Here is a 20,352-nt window from a genome sequence, read left to right on the forward strand (position 1 = left end):
GTGAGGTGAGGGGGCAGGGAGTGACTGTAAATGGATTCAAGGGGACCAATATGGCTTCAGGATTAGGCTTCCTCAGTACTGTGTGCTCACACATTTAAATCCAGCAGACGATTGTTTAAAGGAGAGCTCTGAGCACCAGCATCTTTTTATTTACAAATTAAGCACTGGTGTGCAGATTGTAGGTTGGTCCCTTAAGGTGGCACAATACATGCAGCAGTGCTCTGGGACCCTCTCAGTACCCAACCTAAGTATCGGGGCTATCATTTGCCAGGGACTTACAGTGGCACTGGACTGTGTGCCAATTAGATGCATTTAGAGATTTTACCTCATTTTCGTGAATGGGTGCTGGCACTGGGGGCCTGGTTAGCAGGGACCCAGTGCACCTCGGTCGAAAAATCCCAGTGCTAGTGAGCAAAAGCTGGGGGAGACCATGTGAAGGAGGCCCTTCCCTCCAGCCACTACCCGCATGGGCATCCTTTGCCAGGGCAGTTCTGTATAGCTCTTGGCATCTTTCCAGACGCCAGGGGCACAGAGCTGGTGTGTGGCAGACGCAGCGCTTTACGGGCCTCATTAACTGAAGCTCTGCCTGGGAATCAGTATTTGCGATTGCAAAAGACCCCTTTCACAATGTGCAGCTCATTCACCGGCTCTCGTAGCGCCTTGTGGAGCACCAGCTTGGCAGCGTGACGGAGGCGCTCCCTTCTTGCGCAAGGGAGAGTGTCTGGGACGTGTCAGCTCGGCTGCAGTCCCAATGCTCTGGAAGGATGGAGGTCTGATGTCCCTCGCAGGACCCCTGCCGGCACAACACTAAGGATCCTTTGGGGGGCCACTCAGCGCCCCCTGTGAATGGGACACTTGGGGTGAGCCTGGCATTATAACGGTCGGATTGCGACCCCTCCCTGCTCGCAGGCCAGCGGGTGAAACCTTTCACACCCGGGTTTACAAAGGGGATCGGCCCCATCACTTGCTTTTATCTGGAGATGATGTTCCCTTAATGTGTTTAGAAATGCTTCTAACCTTTATAAGGTCATCCCCGGCTTATTTGTGGTGAAGGGTATGGGGTGGAGGGAGTCCCTGGCTGAGGGCCCTGGCGGCGCGCGCTGTGACCTCATGATCATTAAACCCCCTCGGCCCAGCCACACCCCCTAAACCCCTCACACACCTCTGACCCCCTCCTTGGCAGCCATGGACGGCAATTCACCCAAAGGCCAGGGGTGCGGAGGTGACGTCACACCTTTTCACCTTTACGTTCACTCACACACATGCTTACACATACACGATCACACATGCGCACACTCTCCCATAAACGCGCTGTCACACAACATGCACTTAAAAGCACTTGCTGCCGACCTCAGAGCTCTTTATTACTCATCATTCCTGGATTAAAACATTAAAAACCAAAGAGATCCGAGCCCCAGATGATGTCTGTAAGGACCAACTGCCCCTGTGTCCCTGGCAGGGGGGCTCCACGGTGGCGAGGGAGCCCCCCGGCTCAGCCAGCAGCATGTGCGGGGGGTAGAGTGCACCTAACTGCGCATGTGTGTACGCATGTGGTCCCTGGAACACAGGAGCAGGATCCAAGTGACTCCCACAGTCCAGTGGTCCTTCTGTCCAAGTTTGGTGGAGGTAAGTCCTTGCCTCCCCACGCCAGACGACAATCCTGTGTACTGCGTGATCTGCAGCTGCTAGGGCTTCTGTGCACTCTTGCAAGGATTCCTTCGTGCACAGCCTAGCCCAGGTCCCCAGCACTCTGTCCTGCAGTGCCTAACTCGCTGAGTTGGACTCCGACGTTGTGGGACCCTCTTGTTGTTCTCAGTTGACCGTCGTTCTCAGATCTTCTAAGTGCCTGTTCAGGTGCTTCTGTGGGTGCTGACTGCTTCTGCGTGGCCTCTCCGTATTGTTGAGTGCCCCCTCTGTCTCCTCCACCAAGGGGCGACCTCCTGGTCCTTCCTGGGCCCTGGCAGCGTCCAAAGCCTTCAACCACAACTCTTGCAGCTAGCAAGGCTTGTTTGTGGTCTTTCTGCACAGAAACAACTCTGCGTCCTCCAGCACATCGTGGGACATCTTCTGACCAAAGGAGAAGTTCCTGGCACCATCCGTTGTTGCAGAATCTTCGGCTTCTTCCACCCGGAGGCAGCCCTTTTGCACCTTCATGCTGGGTTTAGCGGGTTCCCCTCCACCCCTCGGACACTTGCTTAACTTTTGGACTTGGTCCCCTTCTTTTACAGGTCCTCAGGTCCAGGAATCCATCTTCAGTGCTTTGCAGTCAGTTGTTGCCTTTGCAGAATCTCCTATCTCAACTTTACTGTCTTTCTGGGGCAGTAGGGTAACTTTACTCCTACTTTTCAGGGTCTTGGGGTAGGGTATCTTGGACACCCTTAGTGTTTTCTTACACTCCCAGCGACCCTCTACACACTACACTAGGCCTGGGGTCCATTCATGGTTCACATTCCACTTTTGGAGTAAATGGTTTGTGTTGCCCCTAGGCCTATTGTCTCCTATTGCATTCTATTGTGTCCTACTGTGTTTGCTCTAACTCTCTAAGCGTATTACTTATCCGATTTTGGTTTGTGTGTATATATTTTGTGTATTTTACTTACCTCCTAAGAGAGTATAGCCGCTGAGATATTTTTGGCACATTGTCACTAAAATAAAGTACCTTTATTTTTAGTAACTCTGTGTATTGTGTTTTCTTATGATATAGTGCTATATGATATAAGTGGTATAGTAGGAGCTTTACATGTCTCCTAGTTCAGCCTAAGCTGCTCTTCCATAGCAACCTTCTATCAGCCTAAGCTGCTAGACACCTCTTCTACACTAATAAGGGATAACTGGACCTGGCACAAGGTGTAAGTACCACTTGGTACCCACTACAAGCCAGACCAGCCTCCTACAAACGCCCACTAAATTCAATATTTAGTGGGCTCTCCTAGACCAAGAGTTCAGATTCGAAAAGGATTAGAAGAAGACAAGACCAGCACCAGAGAAACCGCCAGGACAAGAACTGAGGACCCCTGCTTGCTGCACCAGAGTCCCGACAATCGTGACAGCGGACGTTTGCTATTAAAGAATTGACTGGGGAAATAGTGAAGTTTCTATTATTTGCTAGACCCCGGGTAAACAGTAACTGTTTGTTTTTGCTGTTTGTAAGGTTGCAGACCTAATAGTGAATGGCCGTCACTGTTTAGCCAGCAGACTGGCAGATAGCAGTGGAAAAACACCCCTTGTTAAGCCGTTTGAAACTCTGCACTAAGCGCACTGATAACCGAAGTATATACTCGGCTAATCAGGGCCGCTCCCCAGACCCCTTTCAGTGGTTCTTATCCAACGAATGAGGGGCACATAAGGAATGTTTACACCTTGTCTGGCCCCTGCATCCTGCTATGGAAACCCCCTGAAGCAACAAACAGGCCCTTTCCATCTGTGGTTAAACGGCCCGTGTGTTTATTACCCCAGGTGGACAGTGCACGAACTACCCCCCCTGTGCAGGACTTCTGCAAGCACAGCAGACTGGACGTTACCTTTGCAGTCAGTCTCCATCATCAGTTCTCTCACCCCTGCACACAAGGTGCTCCCTCGTGTGAAACCCTCACCCCCTGCACGCGCAGTGTCAGTACCTTGAAGGCCTGACCCCTGGGCCAGGGGCACCAGTGGGGTGTGAGCCAAGCCCAGGCAGCCCTAGTGAGAGGGCAAGGGGGCATCTGTGCTGCCCCAGCCCGTCGCCTGGACAGAGGGGGCACAGGAAGACGGGCTCGGGGGTGGCCCGTGGGGGTGGAGAGGGGTAGAGCAGAGGCACTGGAGAGCTGCTGGTGAGGAAAGGAGGCGATCAGAGGAGGGTGTTATAAGAGCAGTGGTCCAGCTGGAGGCAACCAGTGATGGAGGGGGACAGGGCAAAGAGAGACTTCAAGGCTGCTGCCCTGTCCACACTGCCTGTACCCCCTGCCCTGTCCACACTGCCTCTACCCCCTGCCCTGTCCACACTGCTTCCACCCCCTGCCCTGTCCACACTGCTTCTCCACACCCTGGGGTCCTCCTACCCTGCCCACACTGCCTCTACACACACAGGTACCTCCTGCCCTGTCCACACTGCTTCTACATAACCTGAGGCCCTCCTGCCCTATCCACACTGCTTCTCCACATCCCGGGGGCCTCCTACCCTGCCCACACTGCCTCTACACACACAGGCACCCCCTGTCCTGTCCACACTGCTTCTACACACTCTGGGGCCCTCCTGCCCTGTCCACACTGCTTCTCCACACCCTGGGGCCACCCTGCCCTGTCTACACTGCTTATCCACACTTTGGGGCCCTCCTGCCCTGTCCACACTGCTTCTACACACTCTGGGGCCCTCCTGCCCTGTCCACGCTGCTTCTACCCCCTGCCCTGTCCACACTGCTTCTACACACCCTGGGGCCCTCCTACCCTGCCCACATTGCCTCTACACACACGGGCACCTCCTGCCCTGTCCACACTGCTTTTAAACCCTGCCCTGTCCACACTGCTTCTACCCCCTGCCCTGTCCACACTGCTTCTACACACCCTGGGGTCCTCCTGCCCTGTCCACACTGCTTTTCCACACCCTGGGGGCCTCCTACCCTGTCCACACTGCTTCTACACACCCTGGGGCCCTCTGCCCTGCCCACACTGCCTCTACACACACGGGCACCTCCTGCCCTGTCCACACTGCTTCTACACACCCTGGGGCCCTCTGCCCTGCCCACACTGCTTCTACACACCCTGGGGCCCTCCTGCCCTGTCCACACTTCTTCTCCACACCCTGGGACCCTCCCGCCCTGTCCACACTGCTTCTCCACACCCTGGGGCCCTCCTGCCCTGTCCACACTGCTACTCCACACCCTGGGGGCCTCCTACCCTGCCCACACTGCTTCTCCACACCCTGGGGCCCTCCTGCCCTGTCCACACTGCTTATCCACACTTTGGGGCCCTCCTGCCCTGTCCACACTGCTTCTACACACCCTGGGACCCTCTGCCCTGCCCACACTGCTTCTACACACACGGGCACCTCCTGCCCTAGCCACACTGCTTCTCCACAGCCTGGGGGCCTCCTGAACTGCCTACACTGCTTCTACCCACCCTGGGGTCCTCCTGCCCTGTCCACACTGCTTCTACATACCCTGAGGCCCTCCTGCCATGCCCACACTGCTTCTACCCACCCTGGGGCCCTCCTGCCCTGTCCACACTGTTTCTACACACACTGGCCCCTCCTGCCCTGTCCACACTGCTTCTACCCACCCTGGGGCCCTCCTGCCCTGCCCACACTGTTTCTACACACACAGGCACCCCCTGCCCTGTCTACACTGCTTCTACCCCCTGCCCTGTCTACACTGCTTCTACCCCCTGCCCTATCCACACTGCTTCTACCCCCTACCCTGTCCACACTGCTTCTACCCCCTGCCCTGTCCACACTGCTTCTACACACTCTGGGGCCCTCCTGCCCTGTCCACACTCCTTCTCCTCACCCTGGGGGCCTCCTACCCTGCCACACTGCTTCTCCACACCCTGGGGCCCTCCTGCCCTGTCTACACTGCTTCTACACACCCTGGGGCCCCCTGCCCTGCCCACACTGCTTCTACACACACGGGCACCTCCTCCCATAGCCACACTGCTTCTCCACACCCTGGGGGCCTCCTGAACTGCCTACACTGCTTCTACCCACCCTGGTGCCCTCCTGCCCTGTCAACACTGCTTCAACATGCCCTGAGACCCTCCTGCCATGCCCACACTGCTTCTATCCACCCTGGGGCCCTCCTGCCCTGTCCACACTGCTTCTACATACCCTGAGGCCCTCTTGCCCTGTCACACTGCTTCTCCACACCCTCGGGCCCTCCTGCCCTGTCCACATTGCCTCTACGCACACAGGCCCCTGCTGCCCTGTCCTGTTATCCCATGAGCAGGAGGTGCAGCTGGCGCCTAATGCACATCCGGCACAGGAAAAAGACACATGGCCTCACACTGGTGTCCTGTTCACACTGTTTCTACCCACCCTGGGATCCTCCTTCCCTGTCCGCACTGCTTCTACCCACCGCTGGGCCCTCCTACCCTGTCCACACTGCCTCTCCACACACGGGCACCTCCTGTCCTGTCCACACTTCTTCTGCACACCCTGGGGTCCTCCTGCCCTGTCCGCACTGCTCCTTCCCACCCCAGGCCCTCCTATCCTGTCCACACTGCCTCTCCACACATGGGTACCTCCTGTCCTGTCCACACTTCTTCTGCACACCCTGGGGCCCTCCTGCTCTGTCCACACTGCTTCTACCTACCCCGGGGCCCTCCTGCCCTGTCCACACTGCTTCTACCCGCCCTGGGGCCCTCCTGTCCTATCCACGCTGCTTCTACCTGTCCTGGCCTCTTCTTGCCAGTCCACACTGCTTCTATCCTCTCTGGGGCCCTACTACCCTGTCCACACTGTTTCTAGCTGCCCCAGCCCCTTCTGCCTTGTCCACACTGCTTTTAGCCACCCGGTCCCTCCTGCCTTTTCCACACTGCTTCTTGACACCCCAGTCCCTCCTGCCCTTTCCACACTCCTTCTACACACACGGGCACCTCCTGCCCTGTCCACACTGCTTCTACACACACGTGCACCTCCTGCCCTGTCCACACTGCTTCTACACACCCTGGGGCCCTCCTGCTCTGTCCACACTGCTTCTACCCCCTGCCCTGTCCACACTGCTTCTACCCCCTGCCCTGTCCACACTGCTTCTACCCCCTGCCCTGTCCACACTGCTTCTACCCCCTGCCCTGTCCACACTGCTTCTACCCCCTGCCATGTCCACACTGCTTCTTCACACCCGGGCCCTCCTGCCCTGTCTACACTGCTTCTACACAACCTGGGGCCCTCTGCCCTGCCCACACTGCTTCTACACACACGGGCACTTCCTCCCCTACCCACACTGCTTCTCCACACCCTGGGGTCCTCCTGAACTGCCTACACTGCTTCTACCCACCCTGGGGCCCTCCTGCTCTGTCCGCACTGCTTCTACCCACTCTGGGGCCCTCCTGCCCTTCCCACACTGTTTCTACACACACAGGTACCTCCTGTCCTGTCCACACTTCTTCTGCACACCCTGGGGCCCTCCTGCTCTGTCCACACTGCTTCTACCTACCCCGGGCCCTCCTGCCCTGTCCACACTGCTTCTACCCGCCCTGGGGCCCTCCTGTCCTATCCACACTGCTTCTACCTGCACTGGCCTCTTCTTGCCTGTCCACACTGCTTCTATCCACTCTGGGGCCCTACTACCCTGTCGACACTGTTTCTAGCTGCCCCAGCCTCTTCTGCCTTGTCCACACTGCTTTTAGCCGCCCGGTCCCTCCTGCCTTGTCCACACTGCTTTTTGACACCCCAGTCCCTCCTGCCCTATCCACACTGCTTCTACCCACCCTGGGGCCCTCCTGCTCTGTCCGCACTGCTTCTACCCACTCTGGGGCCCTCCTGCCCTTCCCACACTGTTTCTACACACACAGGTACCTCCTGTCCTGTCCACACTTCTTCTGCACACCCTGGGGCCCTCCTGCTCTGTCCACACTGCTTCTACCTACCCCGGGCCCTCCTGCCCTGTCCACACTGCTTCTACCCGCCCTGGGGCCCTCCTGTCCTATCCACACTGCTTCTACCTGCCCTGGCCTCTTCTTGCCTGTCCACACTGCTTCTATCCACTCTGGGGCCCTACTACCCTGTCGACACTGTTTCTAGCTGCCCCAGCCTCTTCTGCCTTGTCCACACTGCTTTTAGCCGCCCGGTCCCTCCTGCCTTGTCCACACTGCTTTTTGACACCCCAGTCCCTCCTGCCCTATCCACACTGCTTCTACACCACACACGGGCACCTCCTGCCCTGTCCACACTGCTTCTACACACATGGGCACCTCCTGCCCTGTCCACACTGCTTCTACACACACGGGCACCTCCTGCCCTGTCCACACTGCTTCTACACACCCTGGGATCCTCCTGCCCTGTCCACACTGCTTCTACACACCCTGGGGCCCTCCTGCCCTGTCCACACTGCTTCTACCTGTAGGAAAGTAGCCTCTTTCTAGCCTTGTTACCCCCACTTATGGCCTGTTTGTGAGTATATGTCAGGGTGTTTTTACTGTCTCACTGGGATCCTGCTAGCCAGGGCCCAGTGCTCATAGTGAAAACCCTATGTTGTCAGTGTGTTTGTTATGTGTCACTGGGATCCTGCTAGCCAGGACCCCAGTGCTCATAAGTTTGTGGCCTATATATGTTCCCTGTGTGGTGCCTAACTGTCTCACTGAGGGTCTGCTAACTAGAACCTCAGTGGTTATGCTCTCTCTGCTTTCCAAATTTGTCGCGAACAGGCTAGTGACTAAATTTACCAATTCACATTGGCATACTGGTACACCCATATAATTCCCTTGTATATGGTAGTAAGGTACCCAGGGTATTGGGGTTCCAGGAGATCTCTATGGGCTGCAGCATTTCTTTTCCCACCCATAGGGAGCTCTGACAATTCTTACACAGGCCTGCCACTGCAGCCTGAGTGAAATAACGTCCACGTTATTTCACAGCCATTTACCACTGCACATAAGTAACTTATAAGTCACCTATATGTCTAACCTTCACCTGGTGAAGGTTGGGTGCAAAGTTACTTAGTGTGTGGGCACCCTGGCACTAGCCAAGGTGCCCCCACATTGTTCAGGGCAAATTCCCCGGACTTTGTGAGTGCGGGGACATCATTACACGCGTGCACTACACATAGGTCACTACCTATGTGTAGCTTCACAATGGTAACTCCGAACATGACCATGTAACATGTCTAAGATCATGGAATTGTCACCCCAATGCCATTCTGGCATTGGGAAGACAATTCCATGATCCCCCGAGTCTCTAGCACAGACCCGGGTACTGCCAAACTACCTTTCCCGGGGTTTCGCTGCTGCTGCTGCCAACCCCTCAGACAGGATTCTGCCCTCCTGGGGTCCAGGCAGCACTGGCCCAGGAAGGCAGAACAAAGGACTTCCTCAGAGAGAGGGTGTTACACCCTCTCCCTTTGGAAAAGGTGTCAGGGCTGGGGAGGAGTAGCCTCCCCCAGCCTCTGGAAATGCTTTGATGGACACAGATGGTGCCAGTGCCATGAGCCAGTCTACACTGTGTAAGATAAGTAATAAACAAAGTGTGACTTTATCACTAAGAGTTGTAAACTCTCCCACTAAAAAGAAAATAAAATTACACATAAGACAACACAAATATCATTGTTCACTAATCTAAGGACAATTTCACACACAATCCTGCATTTAGTACACCACTTAAAAAATGTCATTCATGCATGGCAACAATAGTCATTTGGAGTAAATTGTTTTTTCTTACCTAAAACGTGCAACTACGCAAACGACTGGTCAACCACCGCCAAAACAGCAAGGAGCCACAACAAAGAAAGCAAAAGCTTTGAACTAGAACAAAAAGGAGAAATAAAACATTATAATCCCAAATGTGAATACTTTGCTAGTCGACAAACACCCCGCCACCAAACATTTGGAAATTCCCCTGGTGCCTTAGTGGCTTCTGCCCCCCCCCCCCCCTTGGGGGCAGATGGGCCTAAAAAGACTAGGCTGATCTGCCCCCAAGGGGGGCAGAAATAGCCTACAGTACTGTGCCCCCTTTGGGGGGCGCCCCTAACCGCAGGGGCCGCCCTCCCCACACAAAAAAAAAACTAAAGTAAGCAATCCCTGGTGGCCTAAAAATAATAGGCCGATATGCCCCCAGGGGGCAGAAATGACGTAAAGCATATTGCCCCCAAGGAGAACGACCCTTACCCAAGGGGCCGCTCCCCCGTACTGAAACTGACTAAAACCCAAAAAATCACTCGTGCCTTAGTGGCTTCTGCCCCCCTTGGGGGCAGATGGTCCTAAAAGATCTGCCCCCAAGGGGGACAGAAACGGTTTACAGTGCTGTGCCCCCTTTGGAGGGGTGACCCTAACCCAAGGGGCCGCCCCCCACACAAAAAAAAGTAAACAAATCCCTGGGTCTCATCTTGGTTTTTGCCCCCCTTGAGGGCAGATCGGCCTAAAAATAAGAGGCCGATCTGCCCCCAAGAGGGGCAGAAATGGTGTAAATGATAATGGCCCCCCTTGGGGAGCGACCCTTGCCCTGGGGGTCACCCTACCACACACACAAGATCCCTGGTGCAAAGTGGTTTCTGCCCCCCTCGGCGGCAGATGGGCCTAAAAAAATTCCCAACAATGCTTTGCCCCCTTTGGGGGGGTGACCCTTACCCTAGCGCTCCCCCCAGAGCCGATCCCAGGACGTAATGGTTACGTCCATGGCGCCACCAGACATAACCATTATGTCCTTGGCGACCAAGGGGTTAAAGACATTGTGCAACAAACATAAAAACAGGATAAAGGTTCTTCAAAATTCAAAGAAGTGTATTTCAGTAACTTACAGAAGCGTTTCATCCAAGAGACATGTTTGTTTGTTTTTTGTTTGTTTTTAAAGTGCTAGTATTCAAGCACGAAGTTGGACACACTCCACTTCCTCGCTGTGAAGATTCTATGTGCACTTGACACTTAGGGATAACTCAGATCACTAGTTTGGCTTTTGCTCAATTTCAAAACCATTTTAAGACATGGACAAAGCGGGCAATTGCCTTGCACATCCTTGCAAGCGGTCAGACCCCTGCTCACCCTTCACAAGCACGAACAGCGGACCATTGCACCAGAAGAGTTTGCCAAGGTGGGTGGGTACTGCTTGTTCATCCACTTGACAGTGCCTCTTCTGTTTCACTCCTGTCTGCAGAGACAACTCCCCAGGTACCCAATACCTTCCGATAATCTTGGTGCACCCATCCTGTCTGATTTTAGGAATTGTCCCACCTTGTTCTTCTTTTCCTTATTTATCCAGTTCTTAGCAACAACCTCCCATTTGATCTCGTTTTCATCCTCCTCTTTTATTATCTTTGATTGGTAGTCCGGGCTCCAAGTTTTGAGATAAATGTCCCAGACATACACTATAGTGCTGTGGGACTACAGACAGCATGTGGGTACCTCACATCCTGACATTAGGTGTAAGACTGTCGCCCACACCATCTGCCCTGCCTCACTAATTTTGTTTAGTTTGAAAGTCCATGGGTGGTTGGGGTGAGCCAGATGTTTTTGTTCAATTTGTTTCAACTAGCACAAGAAAGATTGGGTAGATTTGAGTAGGGGTGATGGCCTTGATACAGCGCTAAAGGGCATTAATTTACCACTGAACAAGGACATAATGTGACACCTGAATGCAGCATACCTGGAGGCCATCACAAAAAGACCACAGTGAATAAATAGTTCTATGTTAAAATGAGTAAATAAATGGACTGATAACATAATGGGGTATGGCCTCTCTTGGGTGCGTCTGTAAAACGGACGTTTGTTCTTGAATTTTTGTTCTGAATTTTGACCCTTCGTCCTGAATTTTTGTCCTGAATTTTGACCCTTCGTCCTGAATTTTCTACAGTCCTGTCCAGAATTTGCCTGAATGCCAGGTGGTCACCCTAAGTGGAGACAAACTTGGCAGAGTGCAGAACGATGGCACCAGAAGAAAGAAAGGGCTTGTGTGTCTGGCTTGGAGACCTGGGGCGTGTTGTGTGCACGCCCAGTGGCTTTATGCAATGTTGGTTCTCCCCTGCGAGGAGCACAGAGCTCCAGTAAGTGCCCTTGGCAAGGGAGAAGGGCCACTGACCCTGCTCGGCACCGGAGACCCGAGCACCTGCGCCCTCGTGTGAAGTGGGCAGCTGCAGAATTGGTGTTTACTGAAGAGCTGGAAACCCCAGGGCCCCAGGCCCAGGGAGAGATATCCACCACGTGTTGTAAACACCTCTCATTAAGGTTTTTCAACAGTGGGTGTGGTTAAAAGCCCACAGAGAGATTACAGCAGGCCAGAGCGCCTGTGCGGTCGACACTAAAAACAAACAAAGTAGAAAGCTGGAGGAAGAGAGAGACGGAAACACCGTCAGGAACCTCCACGACTGAGATGAAGGTGCAGGGAGCGTTTGGTGGTGGGTTAAAGAGGCCTGAGGTGGATTCAAGACTATACAGCCCTGGCCTTGGGCACGCTGGCATTTAACAGCACCAGCCCTGGGCTTCTGAGCACCGGACACCGGCACTCAGTCTTTTGCTAATTAAGCACTGACTTTTTCCCATACTCTGTAGTAACATCAGTTGCAGCTCGCGGGTGTTACGGGGGTGGGGTGGCACACAGGAGGGTGGGGGGAAGTAGGGGGGCTCGCTACAGGGAAATATTAATAACATTTAAAAAATAAACTTACCTGCACGCCGGCCGTGCCTCTCCTTTGTCTCCTCTGCATCAGCCGGCTGCAGGCACAGGCTCCCAGCCTGCCCTGCGGCCAATTCTGACGCTGCTCAGAGCAGCATCAGGATTGGGTAGGAGCGTCCAGCGAGGACGCTCCCAGGCAGACTGGCAGCCTGTATAGGCTCTCTCCAGCCTGGCAACACAGTGCCAGGCTGGAGAGAGTACACTGCGCATGTGTGTTTGGCCGACCCGAGACGGCCGGCCAAACACACATGCTACAGCACTCCCTCCTCACTGCTTGTTACACCGTAGCCCCGCCCCTTTAAAAGAAAACGATAATAAACGTTTATTATTGTTTTCTTTTAAAGGTTTTGCCGCTGCTGGCGGGAGGGGTGACGCTTCTCCACCCTAACGGAGGAGCCGCCCCTGAGTAACATATCTCCTACTCTCCTACAAAGCACTTTGTTTGTCTTTTATTTATTAGGAGAATCAGAGATCAAGTAAGCAACTGTCTGTCTGTCTGTCTGTCTGTCTGTCTGTCTGTCTGTCTGGCTAGCTAGCTAGCTAGCTAGCCATCTGTCCTCCCTCTTTGAGATTCTCCGATGCTCTTCTCCTCACTCTCTCTTAGGGTCACATGTACAAAGCATTTTTCTAGTCACAACCCGTTTGCGACTAGAAAAATGCTTTTTGGGATGTACAAAGCCCAAACTGCGATTCGGTAACTTGTTACTGAATCGCAGTTTTGGTTTTGTGATTTGGTATTAGGAAGGGGCGTGTCCAGGGCATCCCTTCCTAATACCGAATCTGAATGGTATGAATGATTGTTTTGTGAGAGTGAATGTGGTCGCAAAACAATTGCAGTTAACCCCAATTTCAAATGGGTGCTAACCCATTCACAAAGGGGAAGGGGTCCCCAAGGGATCCCTTCCCCTTCGTGAATACATGCAAAAACGCTTTCAAGAGCAGGCAGTGGTCCCACGGACTACCACCTACTCTTAAAAGATGAAACTGAAACGTTTCATTTTTTTCTTTTTGAACGCTGTAAGGAAAACGCGCTGCATTTAAAAAAAAAAAAAAAAATTGTTTTATTTAAAAGCAATCACAGATGTGGAGGTCTGCTGTCCTCAGCAGGCCAGCATCCCTGTGATTTTTGCGATTCCCAGTGGGTCGCAAGTTGCGACCTACCTCATTAATATTAATAAGGTAGGTCTATTTGTGACCTACCGGGAATCACAAAAGAAACTCAGTGGAGTTTCTTACATTTGGAATTGCGGTTTCCCAATTGCGATTCTCATGAAATCGTAATTAGGAAATCACAGTTCCAAATATTCGTACATCTCTCTTCACCTCGCTTCTCTTTTTCTCTCACTCTTTCTTTCTCTCTCTGACCTTCCATTTGTCTTCTTCTTTCTCTCTGTCTTTTTCTCCTATCAGTAACTCTGAGGCCTGCTCTTCCATCTTAGGGAATACAAATATGGTATTGAATGCATAGAAAGACCACACATGGCCTCTTTAAACAGGGTATGCCTGCTCTTGCATGACTTGGAAGAGGGATACACAAAGTGTGCCCTCCTGACCTGTACACAAGCGGCCCTCCTGACCTGTACACAAGCGGCCCCCCTGACCTGTAAGTGCTGCCCCCTCCTGACCTGTACGTGCTGCCCCCTCCTGACCTGTACGTGCTGCCCCCTCCTGACCTGTACACAAGCGCCCCCCCTGACCTGTACACAAGCGCCCCCCCTGACCTGTACACAAGCGGCCCTCCTGACCTGTACACAAGCGGCCCTCCTGAACCTGTACGTGCTGCCCCTCCTGAACCTGTACGTGCTGCCCCTCCTGACCTGTACGTGCTGCCCCTCCTGACCTGTACGTGCTGCCCCTCCTGAACCTGTACGTGCTGCCCCTCCTGACCTGTACACAAGCGGCCCCCCTGACCTGTAAGTGCTACCCCTCTGACCTGTAAGTGCTACCCCTCTGACCTGTACACGCTGCCCCTCCTGACCTGTACACGCTGCCCCTCCTGACCTGTACGTGCTGCCCCTCCTGACCTGTACGTGCTGCCCCTCCTGACCTGTACGTGCTGCCCCCCCTGACCTGTACGTGCTGCCCCCCTGACCTGTACGTGCTGCCCCTCCTGACCTGTACGTGCTGCCCCTCCCGACCTGTACGTGCTGCCCCTCCCGACCTGTACGTGCTGCCCCTCCCGACCTGTACGTGCTACCCCCCCCCGACCTGTACGTGCTGCCCCCCCCGACCTGTACGTGCTGCCCCCCTCCCGACCTGTACGTGCTGCCCCCCCTCCCGACCTGTACGTGCTGCCCCTCCCGACCTGTACGTGCTGCCCCTCCTGACCTGTACGTGCTGCCCATCCTGACCTGTACGTGCTGCCCCTCCTGACCTCCTGACCTGTACGTGCTGCCCCTCCTGAACCTGTACGTGCTGCCCCTCCTGAACCTGTACGTGCTGCCCCTCCTGAACCTGTACGTGCTGCCCCTCCTGACCTGTACGTGCTGCCCCCTCCTGACCTGTACGTGCTGCCCCTCCTGACCTGTACGTGCTGCCCCTCCCGACCTGTACGTGCTGCCCCTCCTGACCTGTACGTGCTGCCCCCTGATTTATGAGTGCCGCCCCCCCAAACCTGTACATGCTCCCCCTCTTGCTGATGTTTGCTAATGTTCTAGTGTGTGCCCCTCAGCATGAAGCTTAAAACTCTGACAATATTTCTAGTAAAGTTTTCACTCTCTCTCACTCACTTTCTCTGTCACAATCTTTCTCTTCCTCTCTTCTCCTCTTTTGCATTTTCTCTCATAGGCTGTTATTCTTCCTTGCTTTCTCTCTTTCTGTCTCTCTAGTAGGTCGAACAAGGCCCTGTAATTCACCTCTCATGTTCTCGTCTCTGTTTCCCTCAGCATGAAGCTCAAGTCTCTGGCAGTACTTCTCATGGTGGGGCTTTCCATTGGACTCTTTATGAACAGGAAGATATTGCTCTCGCAAAACGATGAACCAAGCCCCTCGCCTGCGGAGACGCTGCCCCCGCCAACCCTGAAGCTTCTCCCAGAAGAAACGTATCCGAGCAAATTCTCCTACAGCGGAATCAGGTAACGGACCTCTCTCTCTCTAGAGGATCAAGGGAATGTGGACAAGTGGGAAACACCTGGAGCTAGACAGGTAGGAAACACCTGGAGCTAGACGGGTAGGAAACACCTGGAGCTAGACGGGTAGGAAACACCTGGAGCTAGACGGGTAGGAAACACCTGGAGCTAGTGGGGTGTGATGGACAGAGTAGTAGAGGGCATCACACACCCACAGCTTCCCGGGCGTAGACCAGGTATGATCCAGGTAACCAGTCGATGGCCCCATGCTTAGTGTGGCAAGGAACTAAGTCCTGATTTAGAGTTTGGCGGAGAGGGTTTCTCAGTCACAAACGTGACAGATATCCTGTCCACCGTATTACAATTCCATTATAGCCTATAGAACTCTTAGTACGGCGGTCGGGATCTCTCACTGTTGTCATGGAGTAACCCATCGCCAAACTCTAACTCAGGGCCTAAGTGTCAGAAAGCACCAACTTCCCAGTCTGGATCCAGTGAGAGTGATGAATGCTTCTGCGCTTCTCATCCACAGCTATAAGTTGGTTAACTCTAGTCCGGGGGAAAGGGAATGGAATAAGAGAAAGCAGAGCCACTGGGTATAACCACCCTGACCCGGCACTCTGCTGGGCGCTGATATATGTGTAGTGCGTCTCGAAGGGCAAGATGAGCATCCTTAGAACATTCAGCTTATATTGAACCAGCTACTATTTGCTATAGGTTTGATGTTTTGTTCAGTGGAAACACTGATATTCCTGAAACTAGAGGATAAATAAATATCTGAGAAACTAATTTCACTCAAACCTTCAGCATAACACGCTTTGATCACAAGGTGTTAGAGGCTGGGTATTGGTAGGGGTAAGTTCACACCTACCACCAGCAATACACCCCCAACACAGGGTTGTGCCCAGTCAGGGTCCCACAAAGTAGCCCCTGGCTCAATCCCTAGCAGCTTGGCAATGAACAGTCAGGCATAACTCAGGAGACAGGTGTGTAAAGCATTTAAATACACCAAGATAGTAAATAAGTAACAAACAACACACAATACAAATCCCACACCAATTTATAAAAACAGTCAATATTGTTTTCTTTCAAACACCTCAACAACAAAAATCCAGTATAGGGAACCAGAGATATGAATTTGTGAAGGTAACTAGCACTTAGAAGCCAATAGCGCTTAGAGGAAAGATTGCACTGGACCAGGACACAGTCGAGTTCCAACCGCCTGCAATGTAACACTTTGCACTTATTTCCAGAAGTGATTCTTGATACAGGAAAGTGGGCCACAATTCCAATCCAAGGCTCCTTGGGACATTGGGACTACTATTCCCACAATGCACCTGGCCAAAACCTTGCAAGTTCACTGGATGCACTCCAGGCTGGGGACTTTTGTGGAAGTGTGATGCAGGAAAGTGACCCACAACCCCAATCCAAGGTTCCAGAATCCAAGTTGCTTCTTGGGACATTGAGACTACAATTCCCACAATGCACCTGGCCAAATCCTTTCAAGTCCACTGGACGCCCTCCAGCCTGAGGTCTTTTGTGGAAGTTGGTGCGGGGAAGCTCTTTTAACATGTTACTTTAGGGAGTCCATTCCTGAATCCATTTTGAAGCAAGGCGAAGTACTTTGGGCTGTGGTTCCAGTGTGCAACAGGCAGTCCTTAAGTGTGCAGGCCTCTGGGTTGCAAACCAGGGTTTCAGCAGGACAGTTCTTCTTTTTCTTGTGGTTTCAGGCAGCAGATCTGAATTCCAATGCAGATCAGCCACCTTTATTCCATCATTTTGAGGGACAGTCACTGGGGGATTCTGTCCAATGAGCTGCAGGGCACCACCCAGAGGTAGGACAACTTCCTCCAAAGTGTGGTATCTTCTTGTCCCATAAAGCACTGCACTTTAACATTCCAAGATGGTGGATTTCTCTCCAGAGGAGCAAGACCTGGCTAAACCAACCCCCAGGTGTAGCTCATTTTCTATCAACTCCTTCTCTGGGCATCTGCAAAATCCTTTCCTAAGCCTTCCAACTATCTATGGAGTACAGGGGTGAGAGGGCAAGCCTGGTTACATTACTTTCTGACTGGCGTTCCTTAGAAGCCTCATCTTGATATAACCAGCCCCCCTTCTGGCCTGGCCTCCGCCAACCTACCCCATCAGATAACCTCTGCTCAGTGCAGGCCACTTTAATCAAAGCAGCCTGGCTAGCCCTGTTAGGGCTGACCAATCAGGAGAGACCCCTAGCAGGCTGGAAATTTGCTTACAGAACAGAAAGTCTTATAACCTCTTTTCTGTATAAGTTATGATAAATTCAACAATGGCAAATTGTTGCATTTATCATTACCATTCATTTGAGTCCACTTAAGATATTTTTATGTTTTTCCTAGCCATTCTTAGGCTTACGAAACATATTTCTATTATAGCCTACGGAGCTGACTTTCAACAATGGGGGATGTAGGAAAGTACCCTCTTTTTGGCATGGTTACCCCCACTTTTTGTCTGCATTCAGTGTGCTTTGACAGTTTTCCCTGGGATCCTGCTAACCAAGACCACAGTTATTGTGCTCTCTCCCTTTAAATTTGGTTGCCTGGGACCTTTTGTGCACTCCACAATCTGCATACTGGTGCCCCCTTATAAATCCCTAGTATATGGTACTTAGGTACACAGGACATTGGGGCACCAGGGGTTCCCCATGGGCTGTAGTATGTATTGTGTCACCCATGGGATCCCATGCAAAATGTGTCTGCAGCTCTGCCATTGCAGCCTGTGTGCAAAGATGCATGCACCCTTTCACTACAGGTCACTGCACCAGGTCACTGTAAGTCAGCCCTATGGTAGACCCTCCTAGCCCAGAGGGCAGGGTGCAGGTCCCTGTGTGTGAGGGCACACCTGCAAGAGCAGAGGGGCCCCAACAAATGCCAGTTCCATTACAGTGGACTTCGTAAGTATGGGGAAGCCATTTTACCCATGTACAGGACACAGGTCATCCATCACCTGTGTCCAGCTACATAATGGTAACTCCGAACCTGGGCATGTTTGGTATCACACATGTTGGAATCATACCCCAATACTGTTGCCAGCATTGGTTGTATGATTCTGTGCACTCTTGGGATTCTTTAAGGACTCCCCAGTATTGCTCGTACCAGTCTTCTAGGGTTTTCTGGGCAGCCTACGCTGCTGTCCTCCCTCAGACAGGTTTCTGCCCTCCTGCTGCTTGATCTGATCAAGCCCAGGAAGGCAGAACAAAGTATTTCCTGTGGAAGAGAACACCCTCTCCCATAGAAATAGGTGTTACAAGGCTTGGGAGGGGTAACCTCCCCAAGCCACTGATCTGCTTTGAAGGGCACATTTGGTGCCCTCCTTGCATAAACCAGTGTGCACCAGCCCAGGAACCCCCGGTCTCTACTCTGGAGTGATACTGGACAAAGGAAAGGGGAGTGACCACTCCCCTGTCCATCATCACCCCAGGGATGGTGCCCAGAGCTTCTCTAGGTGGCAACTCGATTCTGCCATCTTGAAACCAAGATGTGCAGAGGTTCCTGGGAGCATCTGAGTGGTCAGGTTGGGCAGGTGACATCAGAGACTCCTGATAGGTGGTCACCTTGAAGGGCTATTTAGGGACTCCCTTGCGGGTGGGACCCCAGATACAATGTGCAAGACTCCACCAGGACTCCTCTGCATCGTTTACTTCTACATCTGACCACTGGGACCGCAACTGGACTTTTCAGGAACCAACAAGACTGCAACTCCGGAACGACTTTGCCTTGCAACTTTGTTTCCCTGGCTCCTACTAGCAACTGCAACATTTCTCCAGCTGTGCATTCTCTGGGGTCGACAAGACTTCAGCCTGCACCAAGAAGGAACAAGGAATCTCCCTTGGAGTCAGTCCCATCCATCTGCAGGCATCTACAGCAACGATGTCTGGCTGTTTGGATCTCCTCTTTTCTGGAACTGCATGGATCCTGCATCACAAGTGGTGGTCTTGAGTGGTCCCCTTCATCCTCTCTGCCAGCTATCCAACTTGAGAGACAGTGAGCCCTTGCCTGACCTTGCAGGACAGTACCCCTTTGCACCATGACTCTTGCAGCTACCAAGGCTTGTTGTCTCCTGCTCCAAGGTATCTTCAGGCTCCAGTAGCCCCAGCCTCCAGCACTCCATCCTTGCAAGGACAGTCCCCCCTCTACTGCTCCAGCGACGTGGGAATCCTCTCCAGGTGTGCTGACTGAGCCTCACTGCGTTTTACTGTGCCTGCTGCCAGTGGGTTGCCTGTGGGGGCTGTGACTGCTTCTGTTGGTTCTCCCGACTTTTGAGGGTCAGCTTGCACTCCCCTCCCTGGGTCGGGTCCCCTGGACCTTGCTGGTCCTCTTTAGCCTTGCAACTATTCTTTTGCTCTTCTTGCATTTGATAAAGCTTGTTGGTGGTTCTCCTGCACCACTGATTATCTGCGATCCGACGATCGATGTGGGACACCATCTGCACTGCTCCAAGGACTCCTCTGCAGCTCCTGGGCTTCACAACATGTCTTATTCTTCTCCTGTCGACCCAGATCTTCATCCATAGAAGGGTGGGTAGTGGCTCCTGCCCCCACTGGACACTTTTGCAGGTCCTCTTCTTCCAGAAGACACCTTTGGCTTCCTCTGGTCTGGTCCTGTTCTCACACAATCCTTTTTCTAAGTCCTCTTGTTTGTCCTTGGGAAGACCAGGTGCTTACCTCTGCTCTCCTGGTCACTGGGGTCACTCAGGTACTCTCCTCTTTGGGTCCCTAGGTCTTCCAGCTTCCCTCTAATGACTCCTTATCCCTGGGTGGGGAACTTCACATTCCAATATGTAGGTACGTGGTTTGGACCTCCCCTAGGGCCCTAGCTATTTTTCACTAACCCTTGCCAACTCTTGTTGTTTCTTGTGCCAATTCCTAATTATTACTGTGTGTGTATATATTTCAAATTATTAAGTCCTTGTCAAAATATGACTTAAATGTGTAGAATACTCTCTGTGTTAGAACTCTCATGG

The 20,352-nt window shown here is 52.9% G+C and overlaps 1 protein-coding gene across 5 annotated transcripts in view; it reads left to right on the forward strand.

Annotated features, from left to right (window-relative positions):
- The window catches only part of B4GALNT2 (beta-1,4-N-acetyl-galactosaminyltransferase 2 (SID blood group)), a 302,788-nt gene that overhangs the window by 81,079 nt on the left and 201,357 nt on the right, over positions 1–20,352 (forward strand). For all 5 annotated transcript variants that reach the window (XM_069233513.1, XM_069233511.1, XM_069233512.1 and 2 more), the window contains exon 2: positions 15,172–15,360. In XM_069233513.1, the coding sequence (XP_069089614.1) occupies positions 15,173–15,360 (188 nt within the window). In that variant the 5' untranslated portion in view covers position 15,172. The remainder of the gene's footprint in view (positions 1–15,171; positions 15,361–20,352) is intronic.

The sequence above is a fragment of the Pleurodeles waltl genome, chromosome 5 (assembly GCF_031143425.1).
Source record: "Pleurodeles waltl isolate 20211129_DDA chromosome 5, aPleWal1.hap1.20221129, whole genome shotgun sequence".
NCBI lineage: Eukaryota > Metazoa > Chordata > Amphibia > Caudata > Salamandridae > Pleurodeles > Pleurodeles waltl.